We start from the raw sequence: 27,182 nt of genomic DNA, 5'->3' as shown, positions 1-27,182 counted from the left end.
GAGGCAGGGGGGAGGATTCATAATGAAAGGGGCGGGGCCAATCGTTAGTGTGCCTGCACGGAGTTACTGGAAAACAGTAACTCCGTGCAGGCACACTGAGTGATCTGAAGATCCGGATCATGAATCGGATCATTTCAGTGAACGAATCGAAATGATCCGATTCACTTTAATGATCCGAACTTCCCATCACTACTACTGAGCAGAAAAAAACTGTTACAAAATGACAGTGCTGCTCAATGGTTACAAGCTGGCAATTGGACTAACAAGTTCCAGCACATTGGAAAAAACAACTTTACTCAAGCATTTTATGGCCACCGTCTAATCTGAAGACTGGAAGTGCTAGGGTCAGGGTCAGGAGAAAGATCAGGGCGATTACCTAAGGATCTGAAACTGATAGAAAATCCAGGGCTAGATGTTAGGATATAAATCCAGTCTTAACTAAAACAACACAATTCCAGCCTAACACATAATAATCCAAGAAAACAAACCGGAAATCAGGAGCAGAAGTTTGCAAAGCTTTAGAGTTTAAAGATGATGCCATTAGATGCCCTCCAAGTTGACTTGCAACATTGCAACTGTGTGACCCATTCATTGTGTGTATTCTCAAGAAAGATTGTGTTTTACATAGTAGTAAGGGCCCTCCCATATACATAACATGTGTAAGCAGAATGTTGACCGTATTTCAGCCAGAGTTGTTGTTTTTATGTATTTTTTAATTTTTTTAAATATAGAAAATTAGATTTGTGTACTGTTCACACCTGCTCACTGTTCTACACCCTTTAATGCCTTTTTTCTGCACAGGGTCGAAGAGCCGTCAAAGAGGGTAATTTACAGGAATGCCAGGGAACTGCCGAAAATCTCAAGGTAACTTTTTTTCATATTTAAAACACACGGCTGCATCTTTGGTTAAACAACTATTGCTTTGATAAACACACATATGGCCATCTTAAGTTTCATATGCATTGGAGTCAATTTGCATGGATTTTAGTGTATTTTATTTACGTTGTGCAAACTGTGCATGAATTCCTTTTTACAGGAGTTTGAGAAAAAAAAGACTTCCGTCTCATTTTCCTTTTCCTCATACCTGCTTGTGGTGAAGTACGCAGCATACTTAAGTATGCTGGCCATCTGTACAGTAGTGCTTGATAGCTTGACACACATATGTGCTAGTTATAAATAGGAAAATATTAGCAAATAGAGTGTGCCTTTAATAACAGGTGGTTCCCTGGGGACCAATTCAGGTCATATTTGTATTTATTTGAACTTAGGGTTCTTGCCATGCTATGCTGTTGCCACTTTTGCCCAACCTCTGCCTGTAATATCCCACTGATGTTGATCATCAACTTGAAGATTAAACTGTACAGAATGTCATTCCAGTTTACACAAAAATATCTCGCCATCGTATGGTTAAACACTTAGTAACCCTATCCATCATCAAATGGATTGCTACAACTGTTCCCATGTTTAGTTTATATGTTGCTTTTGTGAAATTTTTCTGGATACGCATACACTACCGTTCAAAAGTTTGGGGTCACTTAGAAATGTCCTTTTTGCAAGAAAAGCTATTTTTGTCCATTAAAACATGAAATGGATCAGAAATACAGCGCATTTGACGTTAATGCTGTAAAAGACTATTCTTGCTGGAAACGTGTGGCTTTTAATGGAATATCTTCATAGACGTACAGAGGCTCTTTATCGGCAACCATTACTCCTGTGTTCCGATGGCACGTTGTTTTGTTTTAAGTTTAAAATGCTAATAGATCGTTAAAAACGTTTTGTAATTATGTTACAGCTACAAATGTCCTAGTTTTCCATGAAAACAGCTAAGTCAGACCAAACTTTGAAAGGGCAGTGTACTAATTTAGGAATGGCATTGTGTTTGAGTGTCTCCTTACGTAAACTGCCACACCAGAATTTTTGTTATTAATAGGATGCTGGGTGTGTGGAGTTTTTGTATTTCCTTATTGGGTAGAAACAAAATTCAGTCAAATTATTCTACTTAAAATGCCAAATGTGGCCCCCTGCTGGCTGGCTGGGTAACAGAGCGATCTTAGATTAGCTACAATAAGTCCTAACATTCATCTGTATAAGAGTTTGGATACATGATGTACCATAACATCTACTCACAACCCTTCAGCAGAACAATAGTAACACTAGATGCCCCAAAACGCTGTGTTATGTCCTTGTAATGTAGTGTAATTGAACTTCCTTTCTCTTTTCCAGACGTATTCAGAGAACGTGTCCCTGCGGCCCCTGCGTGTGGAAGTATTGCCAGCCCTTGTGATGGCGCACCAAAGCCTTGCTCTGAGTCTAGGCATTTGGCTGAACAAACTCTTGGCGTACTCTAGTAAGCATCTCTATCTCTTCATGCCCGCGATCAGCAGGTCGTTTGACAGGCATCCATCATTCACATAACATTAGAAATCAGAGAAGAACTGTCTGACCCATTCAGTCAAAAACTTTTAGATGCTTTTCCAAAAATATGTAAATCACCTTTTTGAAGGTTCCCACTACACATACAGATTTGTCATGTGGCTGATATACATTATATTCATGTTTGCCCCAGTATTCACTGCAAAATCTCTGTTTACCCACCGCCAGGTGACTTTCGTCAAATCTTCTGCCAGGTTTGTCTGACGGCTTCTTCCAACCAGCAGTGCTATGTCAGCCAGCTAATTCTATGGGATGCCAAGCTCCATAAGGGTATGAACACGTTCGTTCTTTCAATGACTTAAATGACTTCTCCATTTCTTTCTCTTCTCTCATTTCTTTTGTGCAAGAATACACCTCAACAGGAATCTTAAACAATATGTCTTCTTATTAGGCGTCCGGAAGGTTCTACATGACCTGATATTCAGCAGCTTCTTCATGGAAGTAGAGTATAAGAAACTATTTGCAGTAGAGTTTGTGAAGGTAAGGGGGATAAGTCTCTCCGTGTGCTGTTTCACCACTGTTCAGATTTTACAATTTTTTTGTCTTTCTGCATTTTTAACACAAATCATGATCATATCAGTAATTTTTTGCCTTCGCACTTATTATTTTTGTTATTATCTTTTATTTATATAGCGCCAACAATTTACGCAGCGCTTAATACAATACATATATTCAAGGGGTATGACAAGACAAGATAAGAATTGACAGACTAAGACAAACCGATACATTAGGTGAATAGAGCTCGGCTCGCAAGCTTATAATCTTGAGGGAATGAGGTGACAAACATAAGGCACAGAGAAAGGGTGAGAGGTAGTGTGGCGGTCGTATCAATGACAATGAGGTTCTAGCAGCTAAGATGGTGCGGCTTCTCTGAAGAAGTGAGTTTTGAGATGTTTCTTGAATGTTGGGAGGGAGGGTGAATGCTGAAGGTTCAGTTCCAGAGATATGGGGCAGCTTGAGTGAAATCTTGTAAACGGGAAAAGGAAGCTGTGATAAGTGAGGAGGAGAGCCTTAACCCATGGGAAGAAAGTAAGGATCGAGTAGGAGAGTATTTTGCTGAAAACGACCGCTCGGCAACTCTTGGGCCCCCCTGACTGACAGAAATCCAGGATGCCTCTGCTCCCCGCCACCGCTGCCGCCGCCGCCGCTGCCGCCGCTGTCACCTGCCTCAGCGCTGCCCAGAGTGCAGTGTTGGGAGCGTGAGGCGTTTGTCTCGGGTGCCAGCGTTTCACACTGAGCGCCGGCATATGACGTCATATGCCGGCGCTCAGCAGTGAAGCACCGGCACCCGAGACAAATGCCTCACGCTCCCAACACAGGAGTTGACGGTAAGTGACCTACAAAGGGGGTGTAGGGAGGGAGTGGGTAGATCGTGAGAAGGGGGGGTAGGGAGGGAGAGGGTAGATCGTGAGGTGGGGGGGCCCTTAACAGATTCACGCACCGGGGCCCTGAGGTTTCTAGTTACGCCCCTGGTCATTACCAGGATTTTAAATTTAACCCCTTGACTGCTAACGACGGCATGGTGTCGTCGCTAGCAGTCCCAGTCAGGTGCTAACGACGGCACCATGCCGTCGCTAGCACTATCTTACCTTGATGGAGGTCTGTGGACCCCCATCACCACCTACCCCGGCGATCTGCCCCTCATATTGAAGGGCATCACTGGGACCCCCCGATCCGGCCGGTGACGTCGTGCGTAATGACGCGATGACGTCACCGCGCAACTTTATTGAAAACTGACAATTGTCAGTTAAAGAGGTATGGGGGCATGCTGCTTAGATGCCTGTATGTCAGGCTTCTAAGCAACTACAGACCCCCAACATATACCGTTGGAAAGGTAATCGCCTCACCTTTCCAACGGTATAATGCTTGTGAAAAAAGAATAAAAAATATTAAGTTAAAAAAATAAAAATCTACAAAAAAAGTAAAAAAAATTATTTGGGGGTCTCTAAAGGCAGATAAATAAAGATCAAAATTAAATTATCTAAACATAAACTAGTTTAACTTTAAAGCGCCTTGCATTTTTACTGCAAAACTTATTTTTTCTGTAAAAGTGATTTTTTTTTTCTCCCTTTACAATCATTTCTTTGGGATTGTAAGGGGAAAGAATGGTGTGTGCTTCTGTGAGTGAATGGAGATATGAAAGGCGTGTGAAGTAATTAGGGTTGAAGCCTTGACGTGGCATTACTGCTCACGTAAGAAGTTAAATTATGGCACAAAAAGTACATATTTGCAAAAAACTACACCCCTTGCCGCATCAAATGAGGGGCTGCATGTGTTTCTAGTACAAACCTGGAGTGCGCAAGACACAAATGAACATGTCTCTATGGTTAGAAAAAACATATTTTCTGGCCAAAGCGACATATTCCATCATTATTTGTGCACTCAACTTTTGTCCTAGAAATACATGTAACCCCTCATTTGAAGCTCCAAAGGGTGTAGTTTCTTGAAATATGTACTTTATGTACCCCAATTTAACTTCCCAGATGTCTAGACCACTTTAACTTCAGATATGGCAGATTGGAGAATCTTGTTAAAAAATTGTCTTAAAACATTTAGGGGTGATGCCTGCATTTAGACAGCTCTAGACAGCTGGAAAGTTAAATTATGGTACATAAAGTATATATTTTCAGAAACTACACCCCTTGGCGCATCAAATCAGGGGCTGCATGTATTGGTAGCACAAGTCTGGAGTGCGCAAGACATAAATGAACTTGTCGCTTTTAATTTAAATTTTTTTTTATTTTTAGAAGTGTGATATTCACTTATTTGTTGTGCACATCAGATTTGTGATACACATACAACTAAGACCTCATTTGCTGCAGTTAGGGGTGTAGTTTCTAAAAATATATAGTTTTGTTGGCATATTTTAACATCCCGGGCAGCTAGAGCTGTTTAACTGACGGCAGCCATGCATTAAATTTAAAGATGTCTTTTGTGATAGTCTAATAAATTTAACTTTTAGCTATAAAATATTAGAAAAACACAGTCTACTGTTCTCAATTTCTGTTTATTTTAGACCGGTTACCTACTACAAATATTTAGCAACACAGCTTTTGATATTAGAGTTTAGAAAAATAACATTACAAACTAGTTTTTATTGAGTCAGAAGTGAAAAATTACACTTTTTTCCCATTTTTGGCTTTATTTTGCAAACCTAATGAGACATACACATATAAAAATGGTATATTTGGAATCTGCTGGGTGTGCTGAAAAAACCAAAATATGGTTTGTGTAGTTTATTCCCAAGAAATTTACTTCTAAACGCGTTTAAACGTGAGATGCACCAAAATGCCAAAAACCAGCTTAGCACCAGGGTAGGAAATGGCTTAGCAGCCAAGGGGTTAATTCTAAAGGAAATAGGAAGCCAGTGGAGGGTTTCACAGAAGTTTAGAAGTTCAGTTCACAGAAGCTGAATCAAGTTCCTGAAGTTCTCTCCCTTCTCCTCTTGCCCTTCTAACCGCTGATACGTCCCAAATTCTGCATATATTAAAGTAAAATAACATTTGTAGATGTTTGGTGATGCTGTTCCCGGAATCTCTGGTAACTTGGCTGTATGGTATTGGTTTTTATCCTTTCTGCAGCATTACAAACAAGTACAGAAGGAATACATGGATGACGATCGAGACAGGAACATCTCGGTCACAGCATTTTCCGTGCAGGTGTTCACTGTTCCCACTTTGGTATGTACAGGACATGTTATCAGCTAAATCACATATCCGATTCTACATGACGCAAAGAAAAATTACCCTTTTACAATAGCATGAAACATGAATCCGTTAAATCGGTACATACCACGTGCTTAAAGGAAAACCGTCACGTCATTACGGATACCCACATTCTCATATTAAACCTACTATTATATCTTGTGCTTTTTGTTTTTAAATTAGTGTAATTGGTTTTGGACATATTTAAATTATAAAAAGCTCATGGAAGATATATGACAAAAGGTAGCCGAACTAGGCTTTACAAAGGACCCCTGGTCCAATCAGAGGGGGACAGTGGCATCACGAAAAAGGACTTGGAACCCATGATGGAAAAATAGTTATAGAAATCCTTGGAATGAGAAGCTAAGATATCTGCTCCCACATAAGGGTTTTTTTTTTTTTTAGTAACAGTACTACATCGATCTATTTTGTTTACTGACCTAAAATGTATTTATTAGGGAGAAAGGACATATCCACTTTAATAATCTGAATAACTGCACCCTAACTCTAATCCAAAATGTAATGACCATTCCCTCTTCATTGTATGTGTGTTGCTCTGCATCACAAGTCCTAGCTCTACAACCATAATCTAGTGTTCTTACACCAAACCATATCCAGATATATATTACTCCTTACTCTTTTCTGGGACTGTTTTCTCTCACTTTGGCATAATATACTTTTTGGGTGCATTTTGTCCTGAAAACAGAACATCATGTTAGAATTCTACCTCCATTAACCTTTTTTCTGTCTCTTGGGAACCAACACTGCGGATCATGCTGTGTTTGTTGATCTGAATATCTGCATTTTTGCACAGGCTCGGCTGCTCATCGAGGAGCAAAACGTAATAAAAGTCATCACTGAGACTCTTCTGGAAGTCCTGCCGGAATATCTAGATTCAGACAACAAGTTTAACTTCCAAGGCTACAGCCAAGACAGGTTCTGCAGAGTTTATGCCACAATATGTGACCTAAAGTAAGTGGAGAAAGAACCCTTTGTTGATGGATGTTCTATGGAGTGTCTGAAATATCAAAAAACTAATGTACATTCTCATATAATAACACAGCATTTAGAGATTTTCAACTGGATAGGAAATATTCCAGCCAGATGTTACCTTGTCCATGTAAATCTTCTGCCATTTTTGTATCGTGCGCAAAATACGTTGCATCAGTACAAGTTGTTTTACATGTATTTTCCTGTGTACTGTATTGATTCACTGTTCTCCTATATACTTTACGCTGTGAATTAAATAAAATGTAATCTCTAAAATACAAATGTGTTTATTTTTTTTTATTCTTTTAGGTACATTCTTATCAGTGTACCAACATCATGGTCGGAGAAGTTGAGAGTTAAGTTCCTGGAGGGATTTAAATCATTCTTATATGTATTATCCTGTATGCAGGTAACGATAATGAGTTATGGTGGGGTTTGGCAACTGTGTTTGATGCATGAAAACAGCGATGGCTCGTCAGTAGCTTCTATCTTCTGTTGCACCTTTAATTCCGAGACTCTTTTGGTTTGCTGTTCTGTTTAGTAAGTGGGCGCCTTTCAATGAATCAAGGCAGCTTTGATGATAGTTAATATTGATCTGCAAGAAGGTGCTAACCCACCTATGGCATACAACACTTGGTGAAAGTAAAGAAGCCAGAACCTGCCAGAAATTAATCTTGTGCCTACTCTGACCCATTTATATTTTCACTCGGTTTTTTTAATTTTATTGTACAGTCATGTGACACAAGAAGAGGGCGCTGACAAGTGTAAGGCTTTTTTGTTATGGGGTTTGTTTGTTTTTTGCATTCGTGGTAGTTTTTTGTTTTTTTTCCACTTTGTCTTATTTGAATGTAATTACCATTTTTAATATTAGAATATAATGACAGATCTGCCAAAAGATCTTTGTTGAACACACTGGACCATTCACAGCCAGATTCATATAACACTTGGCTTTAGGTAGGGCACCAATGAGGGCCCCCCATGCTTTTTTTATAAATAAGCTATGGTAAGGTGTCACCACTTTGCCTTGCGGGTGATGCATCTATGAGGCCATTCAGTGAAATCATTTTCTGACGTTGAGCTTTACTCCGGCAGGGCATGGAGGCCATCAGTAGGATGATAGGGCAACATGTGGAGATGGACTCCGACTGGGAAGCAGCCATAGTCATGCAGATGCAGCTGAAGAACGTTTTAATGCTGATCCAGGAGTGGTGCGCCAGTAACGTAAGAGAAATAAAGAAGAAAATCTTCTGTATCCAGAAAATATGTAGTTACATGGAGAGGACTGCTGTGCAAATCTCCTGATAAATAAAAATAAGCTAGTTCCATTGGTACCAGGGGCATTGTGCAAAAAAGGACTTCTTTTTTCTGCCCGGCACAAGTTGCTGCTCTCATTTATTTCACAGATGTGTACTATCGTACATTCTTTACACAGAATTATTAATCGGCTTAATGCTTGGAACGGATAATGACACAGAGTGTTTTTTTGGTTTGATTTCTACTTTTCGTCTACAAAAGGAAGAGGTCTTGCTGGAGGCCTACAGGGAATGCTACCAATCAGTCCTCCGGTGTAGCAGTGCCAGCAGCTGTCAGGAGAAGACACGGATCAATATGTGTGGCCATTCTTATGAAAGTTACCCATTTCGTGTGTCTGTAGATCCTGTCAGTATCCACCTACCTCTCTCTCGGCTTTTGGCAGGTATGTATTACACCAGCATTTTCCATATCTCATCATCTGTGAAATCTATTTAATCATTTTAATGTGTGTTGTTTTTATGGTGGTGTAGAAAGTATTGCGTAACATAGGTGAGATTTGCCTAATGGCGATGCACTCATTAAAGTAAGAGGCTAGAGAAACAGAATGAAGCTAGATATAGATCTAGTAACACTGTGATCTTCATCTTCATTTCTTTAACCGTGCTCTTGTGTTTTAGGTCTGCATGCGCATATGAGTAAGACGGGCACCATCGCCAGACTACCTCATATTATTCCCACTGTAAGTACAAACGTATCATTAGTATCCTTGCACAGTAGATATATCCTGTCAAATATTTATTTGATTTAATCAATTAAAGTGTCTGAAAACAGGGCACTATAGAAAACGGTTTGGATTTTGTGGACACCCAGTTGAGTAGATCTCTCCTTTTTTTTCTTCATAATATTTAAACATAATTACTCTGAAGATCTAGGTCTTTAATATTCTGATTTGCAGCTGCATGGTCGCCACTCTTTATACTACCGTTATGTTCTTGTATATTTCTCGCCGCTGTTTAGGAGGAATTCCTGGTTGAAAGTCTTATCGAGTGCCCTCTGAGGTGCCTAGTACTAGTCGGGCAAGTGGCCGCTGAAATGTGGCGGAGAAACGGTCTCACCATTATCAGCCAGGTATTGCAAACTCATGCATAAAATATATGCACTTGTGAATTTTATTTTTTATAGTAATACTTCTTTGTAGAACAATATATTTTTGCAAGGAGGCCATGCAACCTTTTAACATTGTGTTATTGTTAACCTTTTTCTTCTAATATGAAGACTTTTTTTTTTTTGCACATTCCATACATTGCTTATTTTAATGTGTACAAACTTTGCCTTTTATTTCAGTGAAAGTATGTTACTTGTAGGGCTGCAACTAACGATTATTTTAATAATCGATTAGTTGGCCGATTGTTTTTTCGATTAATCGGATAAAAAAAATACATTATTTTAAATTGAATAAAAATTGCAATAAAAAACGTACAATTTACACTTTCATCTCTTTATTGCAATGGCCTCTCTCTATTCACCTTCTTATTTTACTGACATAATAATAAAAGCTACAAGACCCCAAACACAGTGTTTCTCAAACTAGGTTTTAATACAAAGTTATTAGTAAATATTAATTCATATGTTAACTATTTCTCATATTTAATAAAAACTGAGAAAAAAGCCTTGTTTAAATTTTTTTATTTACCAAACTGACCCCCAGCTTGCCACTCTGCCCCTATATATGCCTTATACCTCTTATATGCCAGATTCCACTGTGCCCCCTGATATGCCACTGTGCCCCCTGATATGCCTTATACTCCTTATATGCCAGTGATATGCAACTGAGCCCCCTGATATACCTTTTACCCCCAGATTTGTTTTATGCCCCCCTGATATGCCTAAAATCGATATGTCTTATACCCCCTATATGCCACTGAGCCCCCTGATATACCTTTTACTCCCAGATATGTTTATGCCCCCCTGATATGCCTAATATCCATATGCCTTATACCCCCTATATGCCCTAAAAATTCATAATACCCCCATACACCATTATAACTCACCCATACACCACTCTGGCTCCTCCCCCTCCCATACACCACTCTGGCTCCTCCCCCCTCATACTCCACTCTGCCTCCTCCCCCCTCCCATACACCACTCTGCCTCCTCCCCCGCCCATACATCACTTTGGCTCCTCCCCTCCCATACATTACTTTGCCTCCTCCCCCTCCCATATACCACTCTGCCTCCTCCCCTCCAATACATCACTTTGGCTCCTCCCCCTCCCATACTCCACTCTGCCTCCTCCCATACACCACTCTGGCTCCTCCCCCCTCCCATACTCCACTCTGGCTCCTCCCATACTCCACTCTGCCTCCTCCCCCTCCCATACATAACGTTGGCTCCTCCCCCTCCCATACATCACTTTGCCTCCTCCCCCTTCCCATACTCCACTCTGCCTCCTGTGAACCTCCGTTTCTGACAAGACACCAGGGAGCCGGGTAGAGAGGCAGAGTGGCGTATGAGAGGGGGAGGAGCCAGAGTGGTGTATTGGAGGGTGGCTCCCATACACCCCTCTGACTCCTCCCCCCTCCCATACACCGCTCTGCCTCTCTACCCGGCTCCGTTACTGAAGGCACTTTCACTGCAGCTTCATAGAAGCCTCAGTGTAAGTGAAGGGCAGTAACAGAGTCTGTCTGTGCGATGCAGACCCTCACCGGCTATCAGAGAGGATGATTCTCTGTCATCCGGTGGGGGTCTGCATCGCACAGACAGACTCCGTTACTCACCTTCACTTACACTGAGGCTTTTATGAAGCTGCAGGGAAAGTGCCTGTGTCAGTAACGGTGCCGGGTAGAGAGGCAGAGTGATGTATGGGAGGGGGAGAGAGACGGAAGTGAGAGACCGGCCGACAGTGAGGGGAATCCAGGTCCCCTGCAGCGTAGCGGGGGATCTGGATTCCGGTGTTATAATCCGACCTCAAACAGACGTCGCATTTGCTCTGAAAAAAAACTTTTTATAATCGATAAAAATCGATCCGATTAATCGATAATGAAAATCGTTGACAACGATTTTCATTATCGATTATTATAGATTTTATCGATTAGTTGTTTCAGCCCTAGTTACTTGCCTAAATTATTTATGGTGGGGTGTTCTTTTTAGGTGTTCTACTACCAAGATGTTAAGTGCAGGGACGAGATGTATGACAAGGACATTGTGATGCTTCAGGTACTTTTGTTGACTGCTGTTGATGTATTTGGTCTTAAAGTGACAGTCCAGCCATCATTGAAACTTTAATGCATAATACATCTGCTTTACCTTTTAATTAGCATTTTTTTTTTGCATGCAGATGCATTGATGGCTTAATTGGAATCCTTTTTCTTTTCTTTGCTAGCCCTCAGGTTATTCGCATTGCAGAAGATTAATTTAGCTCAACAGTCCTGCTATTTGGCTTGTGTGAGAGTTCCAGGGTGTAATGCGTAATTTGAACACAGTTTTTTAATCACTACATTCAGAAATGTATCTGTTAAGAAAGAAGATTAAGCCTTCTGCCAGTCCCACTTGGCTTACTAATAATGCAATACATCATATTAGTTTACTAGTAGCTCATATTGGTAAATGTATGGTTCTTTTAATTATTTCTCTATTTTCTTGGGAAAATAACATTTTCTGTTGTTTACTATCTTGTTGTGTACTGTTAGCATAAACCTATGGCCTGTAACCACTTTTTTGTATGATGTGGTGTCCACAGATTGGCGCATCCTTAATGGATCCCAATAGTTTCCTGCTGCTGATGCTACAGAGGTTTGAGCTTGAGGAAGCCTTCTCCAAGACCACAGCACCCCCCAAAGATATGGTATGAAATTCTAGGCCATCAGAGCGCCCAAGCATTGGGCATTCAGGTGCCATCAGCAAGCAATACTTTTGCTATTTTAGTTGTAGGGAAAATAAGGGAAAGATGGTTGACACTGAGGAAGAACAAAACCACGCGTGCTGTGATAAATAGAGGGGTTCCAAATTTGTAATGGGGAACACTGGAAATGTGGATGCTTTGTGGAATTTTAGGGGTTGCTCAGGGCACTATAAACTTTAATGATGATGGAGAGAAAAGGGTACTTTTCACTCACTCACATGCCCAAATTAAGTGAATATCTCAAAGAACAGTATTCTTTTGTCATACCTTAAACTGGTTCCCTGGTGTGTGTGTATATGTATGTGTATGTATATATATATATATATATATATATATATATATATATATAGTCCTTGTACTATATGTTTTTGGTGTCTGGGATAAATATTCTACAGCCGGGGTAACCCGCAGATAGCTCTTCACCTGTTGTATATCATCCATGATGCTTAGCAATTATTTTTACCTTCTATTAAGATCACAGAGTCTTCCCTTTCATGCAGTGATTCAAGTGTGAAACCTACAGATTCCACGATGATAGATGCATAGCGTGGAATCGTCCACCATGCACCGCATCAGGAACTTATTAATTGGACCCCAAGGTTGACATAATTTCGCTTTGTTCGGTTTACACAATCCTTATTGTACTTTACCGGTTTCAGGACCTGGCAAGGCAAAGAAACATACTTATTGAAGAAATGCTAGATGTTCTGATTTGTGTAATTGGTAAGTTATTCATAAATCTCTTTCGCCTGTCAAAGAAAAAAATGGTGCTAAATAAAAGCATAATGGTATCTTAAAATGTTCTGTAAAGACTTGAAACACATGCGTTCTAACTACTGATCTATTTCTCTGAAGTGAATGGAAGTTTATTGCGTCCTCTTTCTGTCTGCACTCAGGAGAGAGGTACGTTCCCGGCATTAGCGACGTGACCGCAGAAGAATGCATGATGCGGGAGATCGTTCACCTGCTTTGCATTGAACCCATGGCCCACAGCACAATTGCCAAGGCCTTGCCTGAAACTGTACGTCTGTGTCTTTTTGAGTAATTTCATTCATTAAACGCACTTTACTTCCGGGTGAACTGTCCAGGGACGGGCTAAGGGGAATTACTAATCCACCCCATTGCCTCTCAAAGCCATAAAAAAGATCTCTACTGACACAGATTGGAGCCTGTGTATAAAAAGGGATTATGGAGCCAAATTTGAAAGGTAGTCGTATCACCATAGCAACCAACGGAATACTCTTATTGATGAAATCACTTTTTAGACATAATCCTCGATGTGTCTGTCTGTTTCATTCATTGGAGGCAAAGGTCATAATATGTCTTAATGGATTAATGTGACAAGAGGCAGAACAAATCAGCTAATCAGGCCCCCTAGGCTGTTACTCTAGCTTTAAAATAGACTTAAAAATAAGGTATACGATCTAATTTATAGGGTATCTTTTTAATTAGAGCTTTTATGTGCAATATGAATTATATATATATTGGTTCGCCCCTTAATGACAATATACGGAACCTCGGAATACAGTAGATGATAAACTGTTATATGTTTATTTATGCATTTATTTTGTAGGAAAACACCGACGTATGTTTGGATAAAGTGATCAATAAAGTGGCCACTTTTAAGTAAGAATACAAAATATGTATGAATGTGTATATAAGTATGTGTATGTGTGTGTATATATGTAAGTGTGTGTATATACTACTGAAATGATAAATATGTCACAATAGGATATACCGTATTTGCTCGATTATAAGACGAGGTTTTTTTCAGAGCAAATGCTCTGAAAAATACCCCTCGTCTTCTAATCGGGGTCGTCTTCTAATCAGACCTCAAATAGAGGTCTGACTATGAGCCTAAGTTCCAGATCCCCCGCACCGCTGCAGGGGACCTGGATCCTCCTGTCTCTCCCCTCCCCCATCATACACACACTTACCGGTGCTTCCTGCTGTATTGCCGGGGCAGCGGGTTGACGTCTACGCGATCCGCGTAGACAACATACGCTGCAGTCGGGAGGAGGTGTGGCTAGCAGCGGGGGTTGTCTGTGTCTGTGTCGGAAGGAGGTGTGGCTAGCAGCGGGGGTTGCACCGGTGCGGGGAACTCTGATCTCTGACAGCCGGGGAAAGTATACGCGACGGACGCATACAAACCCCCGCTGCCAACTCCACCTCCTTCCGGCTGCAGCGGAAGGCGACGTCAACCCGCTGCCCCGGCTGGAAGCACCGGTAAGAGAGGGCTGAGAGGGGAGAGAGGGGTGAGAGAAGGGGGGAGAGAGAGAGTGTGTGTGTGTGTTAGCTAAATGGGGGTATAGGGTGTGTGTGTGTTAAATGGGGGCATAGGGCATTTCTGGAGTGGCGTTAAGGGGGCATTTAATAGAGCACTCTGCCTCCTGAAATGCCTTATTCCTCCCTATATGCCACTCTGCCCCATAATATGCCTTTTAACCCCCTAAATGCCAGAGTGGCATATAGGGATATAAGGCATTTCTGGAGGCAGAGTGCTCTATACAATGCCTTTTAACTCCCTTAATGCCACTCTGCCTCCTGAAATGCCTTATACCTCCCTATATGCCACTCTGCCCCATAATATGCATTTTAACCCCCTAAATGCTAGAATGGGATATAGAGGTATAAGGCATTTCTGGAGGCAGAGTGGCACATAGGGGGTCAAAAGGCATACCATGGGGCACAGTGGCATATAGAGGGTTAAAAGACATATCATGGGCCACAGTGCCATATTGGAGTGGCAAGCCTGGGGGCAGATGTGCGTAACTGGGGGACAGGTTGGAAAATACAAGAAATAAAAACCAAAAAAATATTTTTCTCAATCATAGCTTTTATTAAAAAAAAAATAGTTTACATGAATTAACATTTACTGGTAAAACTTTTTTCCTTTGGGGTCGTCTTATATTCAGGCTTTTTCTTTTTTTCCTAAGTTAATATTCAGATTTTGGGGGGTCGTCTTATAATCAGGGTCGTCTTATAATCGAGCAAATACGGTAATTGAATGCTATAATACCCCAAACCTATTAATCAACATAGAAAGAACGGACAGTGTATGAGGAATGAGATATTAATGGATTTGAAGTGGGTATGGCTTGGTAAAGTTGGGTGCAGATGTATGAGTTTGCTGGGCCAGCATTAGGAGTAGTCAATTTTACCTTGAGCACACAGGTGGGGTAGGTATTGTGTAAAGTTGTGTTATCTTCATACAGGAAACCTGGGGTATCGGGACATGGCGTGTATGAGCTGAAGGATGATTACCTCGATCAGTTCAATGTGTTCTTTTATCATTATACCAAGACCCAGCGCAGTAAGGTAAGAGCCGCCCTTCGTACAAGAGGTTTTGTTTCATTTGTTTGTTTTTTTTGTTTTTTTTTTTCATTTATTCTTTTTATTAAGTTTAAATTTTTTCATCATACATTCTTTAAAATTTATGAACAGATTTACTTATAAGTGCTATATCATTTCTCAATATCCAAACAGAGATGTTAATTCCTAAAAAAACAGACATTCATTCTTCAGACGGCCAACTAACATACAGCCAAATTAGTTTCATCTTCAGATTTGATAACTGTCAGGGGTATAACTAAATAGACCTAACTGCCAAGGAAATAAAGTCAAACTATGTCAGACTGTGTCGTGTTGTGTTTTTCGCCAGGGGAGCCAAATAAGATCATATTTTTTTAGGCTACTGTATGTTCTGAAATAATGTTTCTCCATATTGTATTGATAATCAATTTGACTCAAGATTTGTGACCACGTCGGAATTATTTCTAACTTCCAATTGCGCGCAATACAGATTTTAATCGCTGCAAATATATTGATAGCTAAATAAAGATTTGATTTATTTTTAAGAGGTATATCTATATGAAATAGAAAGGATTCAGGAGAGAGATTCCATTGAAATCCAAATAAATTTTTAAGAAGATCCATAAGTTCAAATTTTAAGTTGTTTAATCTGTCGCAGTTCCACCACATGTGAGCCGCTGTTCCTACTTCAGTTTTACACCTCCAACATTTGTTGGAGTTAATTCCTGCTATTTTGAATAGAGTAGAAGGAACATAGTACCATCTATGCAATAGTTTAAAAAACTGTTCATGAAGATTTATACAGTGCATAGCTCTTCTAACATTAACCCAAGCGGAGTACCAAACTTCTGCCGGATAGCAGATGGCTAATTCGGATTCCCATTTCATAATAGTGTTAGATTTCTCTTGAATAGATAGCTGTTCTGACAATTTCCCAATTTTAGAGATTAAGTTTTTCTTATAATGACTTCCAATAAATCTATCGAGATTGTTTGGTAAATTTTTGGTAAAGTTTTAGACTTTTTTTTTTTGTTTTTTTTTTTTAAGAAGCCGTGAGTAAGCTTTAAATTAAGCGATAAGCATGCAGCCAGTAAATTTGACCCACAGCTCAGCTCAAACCTATTCCTATATGCCCAAGGCACCCCCTGTTTGCCCATGGCTCCAACTCTATTTTGTTGCTTTTAAAGTGGCCCTGTCACCTATAAATACATGAAGGGCACGGTCTGCTTTCAGTAGGTAATACAAACACTAGCCATTTATGTACGGTGCTAATTATATCTATTGAGCTATATATTCACATTTATTCTCTTCTGTATAGGAAGAGTATGTACTTGCATACTAGTGATAAGCTTCTGTTTATGTGAGCGGATCTATATTCTCAGAGGCACAAAAATCCATCCATGGTGCCATCCATGCTGATAGGAAAGGGTTGTACTTGGGAAAGCATTAGCAAATGTGGGCGGAGCATGTTCAATGTAGGCAGAGTGTGCGCAGGGCAGGACAGGGCTCAGGTCACACCCATTATTGGTTTTAAATACACTTCTGTTCTCTTTGTTTGCATTTGTTGTATTAATGTGTTTGAAAGCGTTCTAACTTTACAGCATGTGTCCACACCTGCCTAAAACTTTTGAACAGTACTGTGTGTATATATATATATATATATATATATATATATATACTTATGTATGTATTGTGTTCCTCATTCTTCTGGTGTATTATTACCGTTTGTGTGTATACGGATATTATTTTGTGTGTTACTGCAGGCTGAACACACCCAGAAGAAGAGACGAAAGCAGGACAATAGCTCTGAAGGTAAAGGTGCAGGGTGCTTTGTCAGACTTGCTCCCGCATTGTGTGCGTGCTTTGGCATAGTTTTGGTTCTTAGGTCACAAAAGCTACTTAAGATATTGTTGTAAGAGCTTGATATTGGAACCGCTGTAATGCCATAGAAACAGTGTTGTAAGTTTTACACTAACACAAAGAATTTATGGGTTTATTTCTATCTTACTTGTACAGCTTTGCCTCCACCACCCCCTCCAGAATTCAGCCCCGCTTTTCGTAATGTGATTAACCTCCTGTGTTGCGATGTCATGATGCATCTACTCCGAACAATTCTCCAGAGGGCAACAGAGGATGAGCCAAACACATGGACAGAAGCCATGATCCAGATGGTACAATGATCTTGTCTCTTGTAGGAGATGCTGGCAGTTCAGTTCATGACTGCTTTTATCATTTTTCTTTCTTCTATGAAAAGATAGAAGGTAACAGTCAGGGCTCTTTAATGAGCAGGCTTTCAAATAGTAGTTTTTTCATATCTGAAAGAGAACCTATGTGTATTTGGAAAACATGTAGAGACTTGTTTTAAGCAAAGGCTACACTCTGAATGTAGGATAGCCACATGGAGGCAACATAATGTGTGCTGCAAGTCTTCTAACATGGAATTGTAGGTGAGGTAAAGAGGTCTAACACCTTCTATGAGCATGGTCTAGGAAGCACAATAGACACCTCATTGTGGGCTTTGGATAGGCGCGAGGCAATCAAGCGAAGGGACCTTGCCAGTGGTGTAACTACAGGGATTGCAGTGGTCACAGCTGCGGCCCCTGCGACACCTTGTTCCTGTCTCCTTGTACCGGTTCAGAATAGTTTTGACGTTGCGGTGCCATTTCTAAACCATTTTGAACCAGCACGGGGAGACACAAACGTAACATGTGACCTTGCTACCCCTTGGGGATGTTGTTCAAGTCGCTGAGATTTTTGCTGCATCTCCATGCCTGGTATATGAACATATATTTGTTTTGTGCCTGCATAGGTGCTCCACCTCATTGCCCTGGGTTTGCTAGAGGAGAAGCAGCAGCTACAAAAGGCAGCCGAGGAAGATGTAACATTTGATTTCTATCACAAGGCAACAAGTAAGGCATTGCTGTCTCTGCTAAGATTTTTTTTTGACTTGATATTCTAAAAGAGCAACACTGGCACGTTCTGTTATTTGGTATTATCCATTCAAAGGATGCATAAGGGCTTTGCAGGAGGATTAACCTTTTCACCTACCTGACTTTAAGCATTATGATGGACCAACTCTAGTGAGCTTCTCTTTCAAAAAAGTTGGCCCTGTATAGTTCTGCCAACATTTGAATTAATGAATGCAACGAAAAACACTTATTTAATGTCAGTTTCTTCATATTTCTCTATTTATTATGCGTTTTGAATCTTGGTTTTTGGCTTCTGTAACTTATACAATGCTTTATATACACATTGAGTAGTTATCATATATAAAGAATGCATCCACTTCAGTTTTCTCGATTGGTATGTTCTTTCTCCCCTGTGTAGGAGCCGGGAGCGCGGATGTGAACTCTGGGAGCGTGCTCACGCTTTTGGAGAAATTGAGGTGTGTTGCCCTGCTGGAGGCTCAAAAAGATATGGTCGGCTGGGTGCGGCAGGTGAGTAACTAAAATAATCTTGTTCCAGTTCATAAGATGGATTTATTTTCGTATTGGCAGTGTAGTTCTTCTATGGCCCATGATAACAAACACAAGGGAGCTGAGCTGATATGGCCAGGCAGTGATTTTGGGGAACATCAAGACCATCAGTGCACCCTCTGCCATCAAACCTGACATTGCGTCTTCAGCTCTGCTAGTTTGAAAGGGAGGAATTGGTGCTTCAGGCTCATATTCTTAGACCACAGTTGTTAACACAAGGCAAACATACATAATATCAAACAACTCAGCATTAAAACGGATTGCCTTTTTGTTCATTTTAGATGTTTGAAACTGTGAAGAGGCTTCGAGAGAAGTCCAGCCAGACCGCAATGGCATCGATTTCTTCTGATGTTATTTCGGTTGACGAGGTAAGAGCAACATGGTGGGAGAAAAATCGAGCCTTGTAATTTTTGCAGTTAATGAAAGTGTATTAAAGTATGAATTTCTTGAAAACAAAATAAGCTTTGTAATTAGATTACAGCCCGCCATAGTACGCTATTGCCATATAATGTGAAATCCTAAAATGTCCTAATACAGAGTTCCTGATTCATAAAATATCTGACGTTTAAAACCAAGCCTGAACCCTGATAATTGACATATTTACCAACGATCTCTTTTTTACAAGCATTACACATAAGAAACGTGTTACTTATGATCTTAAGTTTGTTTTAATAAAGCCCACACTATACAGATATAACTTTGAGGAATCTCTAAGACCAATGGGGGGCCAAAGAGGTTGCTTTATCTGCTTTTAAGGTGGCATTACCCATGAGTTGTTTCACCAAGGCTCGTTTTTTTTCTTGATTATTCTAGATTCACACACATATAGTGTACATTGGTATTAACTGGCTCCAGTAGGGTACTTAGGGGGTGGAGGGGCATTCACCTGGGTGCCTCTCATCATGGGGCTGCCTCTCATCATGGGGCTGCCTCTCATCATGGGGCTGCCACTCATCATGGGGCTGCCACGACGGCACACAGAGCTCCCAGCTCCCCAGGAAATTCCCTCTCTCCCAATGTCTTACCTTCCCCGCAACTGCTTGCGTGTCCCTGTCTCGTTTCCCGCAGCTCCGCTTCTTCTTCTGTCTTCATTTGCTTCTCCCTCCGGTATCAGCTCCGTTGACCAGGCCCCCTGGAATACTTCTTGGACAGCCTCTTCCCGGTTCCTCCACTCAGGGGAATGGGCCCTTTCGAGGAAGCGATGGCCCTGGTGGGCATATGAAAGAACATTTGGGTTGTTTTGCTATTGTATGTTGAGGATCTCTGTATCTGCCCCTTGTTTTCTTTCAAAAACAGAGTCCTGTAGAGAAGGAAAAACGGAAACGGAAAGCAGAGGCGGCACGACTTCACAGGCAAAAGATTATGGCTCAAATGTCTGCTCTGCAAAGAAATTTCATTGAAAGTAATAAGCTTCTATATGACACCACTCCGGAAGCGCAAGAAAGGTCCACTCCTATGGAGGAGAGGTGAGAGACTTGTAAACGTGTAAAATAATGCGTCTTTCCAATTGATACCATGTGTTCTACTACAGAATACTTGCATGCATAAAAATACTGTTTCAGAAGTAGAATCATAGGTTTCTATGGGAGGTAAGAACCAAATGACTGTCTATTCCCTCATTAAAAAGCCCACAAACGTCATTCTTTTCATCTTGTTAGTATTGCAATTATTGTATCCATATTTCAGGATGTTTAAAATGTGTAGCATTTGATACTGTTTTATCCTCATTTCAGTGTTCTAAATCCAGTCATGAAATTGGTACTAAATAAAAGGACTTTTTTTTTAGCTCAACACCCGAAGAAGGCTCAAAGATTGCCTTGGGTCCTAAGCGCGGCCCATGTGTTCCTGAGCAGGAAGTGTTGACTTGCATCCTCTGTCAAGAGGACCACGAAGTCAGACTGAACAGCGCGACTATGGTGCTAACTGCATGTGTGCAGAAATCTACCACTCTGTCCCAGTGCCGGGGCAAAAGTCATGTACACTCAGGAGGTACGTGCCTATATTCAGACAAAACAAGTCATTGTTTCTTGTCTTGTTTTTTTATGCTAAGCAATGTTATTATGCAAAAGAAACATAGACCTTTTTAGTGAGTGTCCACTGAAGGTAAGATGTTAAATGATGACCCATTCTTGTTCTGTAATTGAGTCAGGGCAGACTACTACATTTTAGCCTTGCGACCATACATTGCTAAATGCTGATGTGGACTCTTCTGTAGTATGCAGTTGACAAAAGGAACTACATAAAAAGCACAGATAGGACTTCTTGTTAGGTTGCTGCTGGTTATATGTGGAATTGAATTACTTAGCACAAGTCTCTTGTAGTGTCCCATAATCTTCAGATCCGACCAGCACAGCTGCTTTCTACCAAATCAGTTTTTATTTTAAAGTACCAAACCCCTACAATTGCAGTTCTCTAATGGTATGGAAATGTTTTTTAGTATTTAAACAGCTATACAGATTTATTTTTCCTGTCTAGAATTGGTAATCAGTGTTTTCCTATGAAGAGCAACAGATCCCTCAAAATATGTATTATGTTGCTGAAAAATTGTTAAAATACATGGTAAATAAATTAAATGCCAGAATCAAGCCAATTAAATATAGTAAAAAATTGGGATCACGTGGATTCAGCGTAAAATGCTACAAAAAATGGTCCAGAACTATATAATAAGGTTCTTTCTAGCCAGCCTCCCTCAAACAATTTTAACATAGCCAGAATAACAGAAACCTTGAAACCTTGTAGAATGAATTGAATTTCATAGATCTTTGAAGTGAAAGTAGACAATAATGTCTTCTATCTTTTAATACAAATTTAAGAGCAATGCTGAAGTGTGAAGGCAAAGCAACTTGATGATTTAGAACCCAAATTACCTGCATTTACTTTGTATTTTTTATCCTACCCCATACAAGATCTACAATAGATACTGCCTATTTTCAAATAGTTCAACAAAGCAACTGGGCTTTTTCTGTATTACTCCAAAACCACACCAATATATATATATATATGACGGCACAAGTGAACTTTAAATGAGCATTCCTGTTTCATTGAGTGTGTATGTGAGTTTGCAGAGGAGAGTGTGTAAGTGTGTGTTGAGTAGTAGTATGTGTATGTTAGTGGCCAGAAGGTCCCAACCCCCCCCCCCGTGTGTATGCCAGGCCAATGAAAAAAACTAACTAAAATAAATCCTTGAAGAATGGTCACCATTTAGAGGAGACATACTTCCACATAAACCCCCTCTAAATCCTACTGTATATTGTGTATAATAACCTTTTAGGGGTGATGCGACCTGTCCAGCTGTGACAGTATTAGACAATAGCAATAATGGGATTAAAAGGAAATTCTATTGGGGGGGGGACATGTTGTTGATGGGAATCTAATTACCGTCATAATCCATTATAAATGTTATTTTTGTGTACCTGTGTTATCTCTGAAGGAAAAGAAGACATGGCACAGGGGAACAAGGAAGTAATATTAATGTTTATTGTTAAACACACCGTGTGTAGTATGTATAGGTATAGTGAAAAAATACACCGTCAAATCCACTGAGATATTTCACTTGTAAGGGGCCATAGTAAGGAAAGCCCACCACATAAGCATTTTACCCGTTTTTTTCCTTAAGAGAGCTGCATTCATTTTTTAGCTCTTTCCCCAGAATCATTTGATCCACTTTTTACAAACCCCGAGATGCTGTGTGGGACGCATACAGGGAGCTGCGGACACGTAATGCATGTCGTATGCTGGCAAAAGTAAGTTCTGATATTGTTGCTTTCTGTTGTGTCATAACTATGACTATGAGACTAAGATCCAGATCCCCAGCACCGCTGCAGGGGACCTGGATCCTTCTGTCTCCCTCCCATTTACCACTCCCCCACCGCACACACACTTACCGGTGCTTCCAATTTCCTGCTGTATACCGTAGACAACTTACGCTGCAGCCGGGGAAGGTCTGCGTGATGGACGCAGACAACCCCCGCTGCTAGCCACACCTCCTTCCGGCTGCAGCGTAAGTTGTCTACGCGGATCGCGTGGACGTCAACCCGCTGCCCCGGTATACAGCAGGAAATTGGAAGCACCGGTAAGGGTGTGTGGGGTGTGGGGGGAGTGTTAAATGGGGGGGAGACAGAAGGAAGACTGCTGCCCCGGTATACAGCAGGAAATTGGAAGCACCGGTAAGTGTGTGTGTGTGGGGGGGGTTAAATGGGGGCATAGGGCATTTCTGGAGGCAGAGTGCTCTATGAAATGCCTTTTAACCCCCTTAACGCCACTCTGCCTCCTGAAATGCCTTATACCTCCCTATATGCCACTCTGCCCCATAATATGCCTTTTAACCCCCTAAATGCCAGAGTGGCATATAGGGGTATAAGGCATTTCTGGAGGCAGAGTGGCACATAGGGGGTTAAAAGGCATATCATGGGCCACAGTGCCATATTGGAGTGGCAAGCCTGGGGGCAGGTGTGCGTAACTGGGGGGCAGGTTGGAAAATACAAGGAAATAAAAACAAAAAAATATTTTTCTCAATCATAGCTCTTATTAAAAAATGTAATAGTTTACATGAATTAACATTTACTGGTAAAACTTTTTTCCTATAGGGTCGTCTTATATTCAGGCTTTTTCTTTTTTTTCCTAAATTAATATTCAGATTTTGGGGGGGGTCGTCTTATAATCGAGCAAATACGATAATTTATCACATGCTAGGGTTCTAGTTTTACATGTAGCATCAAACAAATGCAAATGTCACTGATTATACAATTACCACCATAACGGCATTTTGCTTATATATGCAAAAAACTAGATGGGAGCTTACTTGGTGAAAGCATTACTTTATTCCCCATCACAAAAAATAACAAACTGGAACATATCAACAAAATGCAGACAACCTCATGCATTTCAGGCTTACTGGGGCCCTCATTCATAAGCCCGAAATACATGAGGCAGTCAGCATGTCCAAAACATCAAACCCACTTTGTTACTTTATCAGCCAAGCGTAAAAAAAGAAGTGCTTTTACTGAGACCGAGTGGGCTCCCGTCCAGTATTTTTGTATTGCTTGGGGAGAAATCGGAGAGGTTCCCAGGTGGAGATGCTCCCTGGTTAGATGGATGATTATTGGAGCGACCAGCAGAAGCACCTTCCTTCTTAAAATCCTTTTCTACTGACATTGTGGTAATATATACCATAATTACCACCACATCTGCACATAACAGATACATAAACACAACCCCTCTGCTCCTGAATGGGGAAACCACATGTCAGTAACATAGTGATCGGATTCCTGAATCTGTGCTGTACAATTGCCTCACAGCAACATTCTTCATCTGCTGGCATCACTATGTAGATCCTGCATAAACACCAGTCACTTTTGGACTGATGGTTAGTTGTTGGTGAAACAATCTCTTTGGTCCTGCTTTGGTACCAACAAAAATAAAAAGAGAGATTGACCATGTGAGCTTTAGCTCCTGCCTTTTCTGGAGATAAAACAAGACACTCTTGCTTGCTGTAGACACCATGAGATCCCTCCGGGAGAACTGTGCATTCCTTTGGGGATTCATCTTACAAATAAGCATCATAATAACTATGAAGTGAAAAATGAAACTTAGAGTAGGTGAGCTGTTAATAATAAATCACTAAATCAATATAAATCAAAATAAAAAACGTGTTGTTCACACCCTGTGGTATCAAAAATAAATATAAAAAATGGATACATATACTTATATCCGAATGTGGAAGGATCTTCTGTCCGAATATTGTTTGTTACATTAGATTTAAAATTTGTAACTCTTTTACTACTAAGATTGTTTCTAGTTACACAGGCTTGGCATTTCCCACAGTGAATAAAACCTTTTACATCATTTAAAAAAATGTTGGTTTCTTTTCTTTTATATAGCTCTTAACTAGCTTTTTTTTTTAATTTGGAGCTCCTCTAAAAACGATCCTAGGAGAGGGAGTGAGAATTTTATTTAATTCTTTGTCTTTCAGGAGTATCGGCCAGTGAGTTTGTATTATGCTACGTACTTGTTTATGATTTGCATTGAAATGGACAATCATGAGAAGCTCATTTTTTATAGCTCTTTCTTCTTTTACTTTTGGCTTCAGAGCTTTTTCCCTATCTGTTTGTTTAACTTCTGTTATAATAATTTCTAATTTTTCAATTTTAATTTAACCATCTGTGTATCTAAGGTGTCTATATTAGAACAATTCCTTTTAATCCTATAGAATTGGCTTTTAGGAATGTTTTGGACCCAAGGTGGAAAATGGCAGCTAGATGTTTCAATAAAGCTGTTTGTGTCTGCCTTTTTTAAAACAACGTACATGTTTCTATTTTAGTCTCACAAATATGTAAATCTAAAAAAATCATTTGACTTTTACTAACCTCTGAAGTAAATTTTACTCCCCATCAATATTCCATTAATATGTTTAAGAAAAGGAGTAGCTCCTCCTCGGTACCGCTCCATACGAGAAGGACATCGTCAATATAGCATTTATATAGTATGAGATTCTTTCCCCCAGGGCCGGCCCAAGACAAAATGCCGCCTGGGGCGAAGTTTAAAATGCCGCCCCCCTCCCCCATTATGTACCCTTACTCTCCCTCCCCGTACTTACCTTTCAGTAGTCCTGCGCCAAGTCTCCCTGCTCGGTCTCGGTGCTGGCTTGTAATGCTGAGCGCCGGAAACGACGGCATCTTCCGGAGCTCAACATTACAAGCCGGCATCGAGACCGAGCTAGAGGGCTCGCAGAGGAGAGAGAGAGGGGCCCCGAACGGGTACTGACAACTTGGTAAGATAAAGCCACTCGGCGCCCCTCTCTCTCTCTCTCTTCTCGGCTTTAAAAAAAATAAATAAATAAAGGGCTTGGGGTTGCCCCACTTGGCTCCATTGTCGGGCCGGCCCTGCTTTTCCCCGTTACCATCAGTAAAAATAAATAGATGTTCAAAATAAGCCATAAATAAATTGGCGTAGCTGGGAACGAATTTTGGGCCCATTGCTGTTTCTGTAAATAAAAAAGGTCTTGAAACTAAACAAAGTTATTTTCTAATATCATCATAATACCTTCAATAATAAAATGTATCTGTTGGACTTTCCCAAAAAAATCTGACTGCTTGACATCCTATATTATGTCTAATTATGGTGTATAATGATTTTACATCGCAAGATACCAAAAAGAAATTGTCTTGCCACTTAATATTTTGTAATTCGTATTCGTTTAAAACGTGAGTAGTGTCCTTTTAAACATGATTTGGTTTCACTTACATATGGTTGCAATATGGTTGCATATCTATGTATTCTATTGGTCTTCCCGGAGGGGAAGTGATATTTTTAAGTATCTTAGGTAAAGTATAAAAAAACTGGGATTTTTGGATGTAAAATAAATAAATATTTGAATTCTTGTTGCGTTATAATCCCTAAGGTTTTTCCTTGTTCTAAATATTTATAGAACTTAGTAGAGATAGTTGAACTAGGATCTCCTTTCAAAACGTCATAGGTGGTTTTGTCATTTAATTGTTTATTGGGTTGTTCTAGGTAATAAGTTTTTGATAAAATGACTACACCTCCACCTTTATCGGCCGGTTTTATGATTTTTTTCTGGATCTTCTTGAAGTTCTCCATTGCTCTAGATTTATAGTTAATTGGAAAAAAGGTAGATTTTAGAGGATAGACGCCAACGGACTTTCTAACGTTTTCTACCTTCTGTCTGGGACTTCTATGCTGGCTGTATACATTGGTCCTGTAAGCATATTTATTTTATTTACTTGATGCCGGAATTAAACCTACATATAGATGTTTATCCTGCGGGACCTTGATTGATCTTATTTACTCTTTACGATCCACGCATATAGCACTTTATTAGTGCTGTTGTAAAGTGTGAGTTTGATACTGCACCATTTTTCGATCTTACCCATTCTGTAATTAGAGGTTGCGCTATGTATTTTTTGTCTTTTTATGTTTCATGTTACGAATTCTAAATATTCGGACAGAAGATCCTTCCACATTCGGATAGAAGTATATGTATCCATTTTTTATATTTATGTTTGATATCACAGGGTGTGAACAACATGTTTTATATATTGATTTAGTGATTTATTATTCACAGCTCACCTACTCTAAGTTTCATTTTTCACT

At 40.2% G+C, this 27,182-nt stretch overlaps 1 protein-coding gene across 3 annotated transcripts in view; it reads left to right on the top strand.

The window, feature by feature from the left end:
- UBR1 (ubiquitin protein ligase E3 component n-recognin 1) overlaps positions 1-27,182 on the top strand; it is a 67,179-nt gene that overhangs the window by 27,132 nt on the left and 12,865 nt on the right. For 2 of the 3 annotated variants that reach the window (XM_053475270.1, XM_053475272.1), the window contains exons 7-31: positions 802-864; positions 2,224-2,347; positions 2,602-2,703; positions 2,825-2,913; positions 6,015-6,113; positions 6,952-7,109; positions 7,437-7,536; positions 8,220-8,348; positions 8,643-8,823; positions 9,059-9,120; positions 9,399-9,509; positions 11,532-11,597; positions 12,121-12,225; positions 12,942-13,005; positions 13,179-13,303; positions 13,856-13,908; positions 15,498-15,600; positions 17,358-17,406; positions 17,611-17,765; positions 18,404-18,503; positions 18,922-19,031; positions 19,352-19,438; positions 20,367-20,536; positions 20,857-21,059; positions 22,708-22,813. In XM_053475270.1, the coding sequence (XP_053331245.1) occupies positions 802-864; positions 2,224-2,347; positions 2,602-2,703; positions 2,825-2,913; positions 6,015-6,113; positions 6,952-7,109; positions 7,437-7,536; positions 8,220-8,348; positions 8,643-8,823; positions 9,059-9,120; positions 9,399-9,509; positions 11,532-11,597; positions 12,121-12,225; positions 12,942-13,005; positions 13,179-13,303; positions 13,856-13,908; positions 15,498-15,600; positions 17,358-17,406; positions 17,611-17,765; positions 18,404-18,503; positions 18,922-19,031; positions 19,352-19,438; positions 20,367-20,536; positions 20,857-21,059; positions 22,708-22,813 (2,714 nt within the window). The remainder of the gene's footprint in view (positions 1-801; positions 865-2,223; positions 2,348-2,601; positions 2,704-2,824; positions 2,914-6,014; positions 6,114-6,951; positions 7,110-7,436; positions 7,537-8,219; positions 8,349-8,642; positions 8,824-9,058; positions 9,121-9,398; positions 9,510-11,531; positions 11,598-12,120; positions 12,226-12,941; positions 13,006-13,178; positions 13,304-13,855; positions 13,909-15,497; positions 15,601-17,357; positions 17,407-17,610; positions 17,766-18,403; positions 18,504-18,921; positions 19,032-19,351; positions 19,439-20,366; positions 20,537-20,856; positions 21,060-22,707; positions 22,814-27,182) is intronic. The other variant, XM_053475273.1, reaches the window with a different exon arrangement.

Source organism: Spea bombifrons, chromosome 9, assembly GCF_027358695.1.
Source record: "Spea bombifrons isolate aSpeBom1 chromosome 9, aSpeBom1.2.pri, whole genome shotgun sequence".
NCBI classification, from domain to species: Eukaryota; Metazoa; Chordata; class Amphibia; order Anura; family Pelobatidae; genus Spea; species Spea bombifrons.
Note: the sequence above shows the minus strand (reverse complement) of the source record. Positions and strands in the feature narration are given on the sequence as shown.